The sequence below is a fragment of the Eimeria mitis genome, genomic scaffold, assembly GCF_000499745.2.
Source record: "Eimeria mitis Houghton genomic scaffold, Emh_scaff305, whole genome shotgun sequence".
Lineage (NCBI taxonomy): Eukaryota > Apicomplexa > Conoidasida > Eucoccidiorida > Eimeriidae > Eimeria > Eimeria mitis.
In genome coordinates, this window is record NW_013571396.1 from 20,484 (window position 1) to 21,065 (window position 582).

Consider the following 582-nt stretch of genomic DNA (forward strand, 5'->3'; position numbering starts at 1 on the left):
ATATAGCAGCTGGTCTTCATCTTGTCTCGTCCTGCAGACTCTGCATTTGCTGCTGCTGCTGCTGCTGCTGTTGCTGCTGCTGCTGCTGCTGCTGCAGGGGAGAGTGTGTTTGGTGGGGGGGAGTGGGGTTGCTGCTACTGCAGCCTTTGCGAGAGTATGAGGAGACGAGCAGCAGAGATGAGCTGCTGCGTGTCTGGGAGTGCAGCAGCAGCAGCAGCAGCAGCAGCAGCAGCAGAAATAGGTGCAGGCATGCTGCTTCCTATGTCTGCTGCTGCATGCGCCAGCTACACTTTTGCTGCTGTTGCTGCTGCTGCTGCTGCAGCAAACTGGCCGCTGCTGCGATACTGCTTTGAGGACCTCCTGACGCATCCCTGCGTAGTGGCAAGCAGCAGACACAGCAGCAGCAGCAGCAACAGCAGCAGCAGCAGCAGCAGCAGTAGCAGTAATAGCAGCAGCAGCAGCAGCAGCAGCATAGCAGTAATAGCAACAGCAGCAGCAGCAACAGCAGCAGCAGTAGTAGTAGTAGTAGTAGATGCAGCAGCAGCAGCAGAGAGAGCAGCAGTATCGACAGCAGTAGAAGAG

The 582-nt window shown here is 56.9% G+C and overlaps 1 protein-coding gene across 1 annotated transcript in view; it reads left to right on the forward strand.

Moving 5' to 3' along the window:
• Positions 1 to 156: 156 nt before the first annotated feature.
• Positions 157 to 582, forward strand: part of EMH_0007320 (uncharacterized protein) — a gene marked incomplete at both ends in the record, with an annotated part of 5,694 nt that continues 5,268 nt past the window's right edge. The window contains one exon of the mRNA XM_013497958.1: positions 157 to 580. Coding sequence (XP_013353412.1) covers positions 157 to 580 — 424 coding nt within the window. The remainder of the gene's footprint in view (positions 581 to 582) is intronic.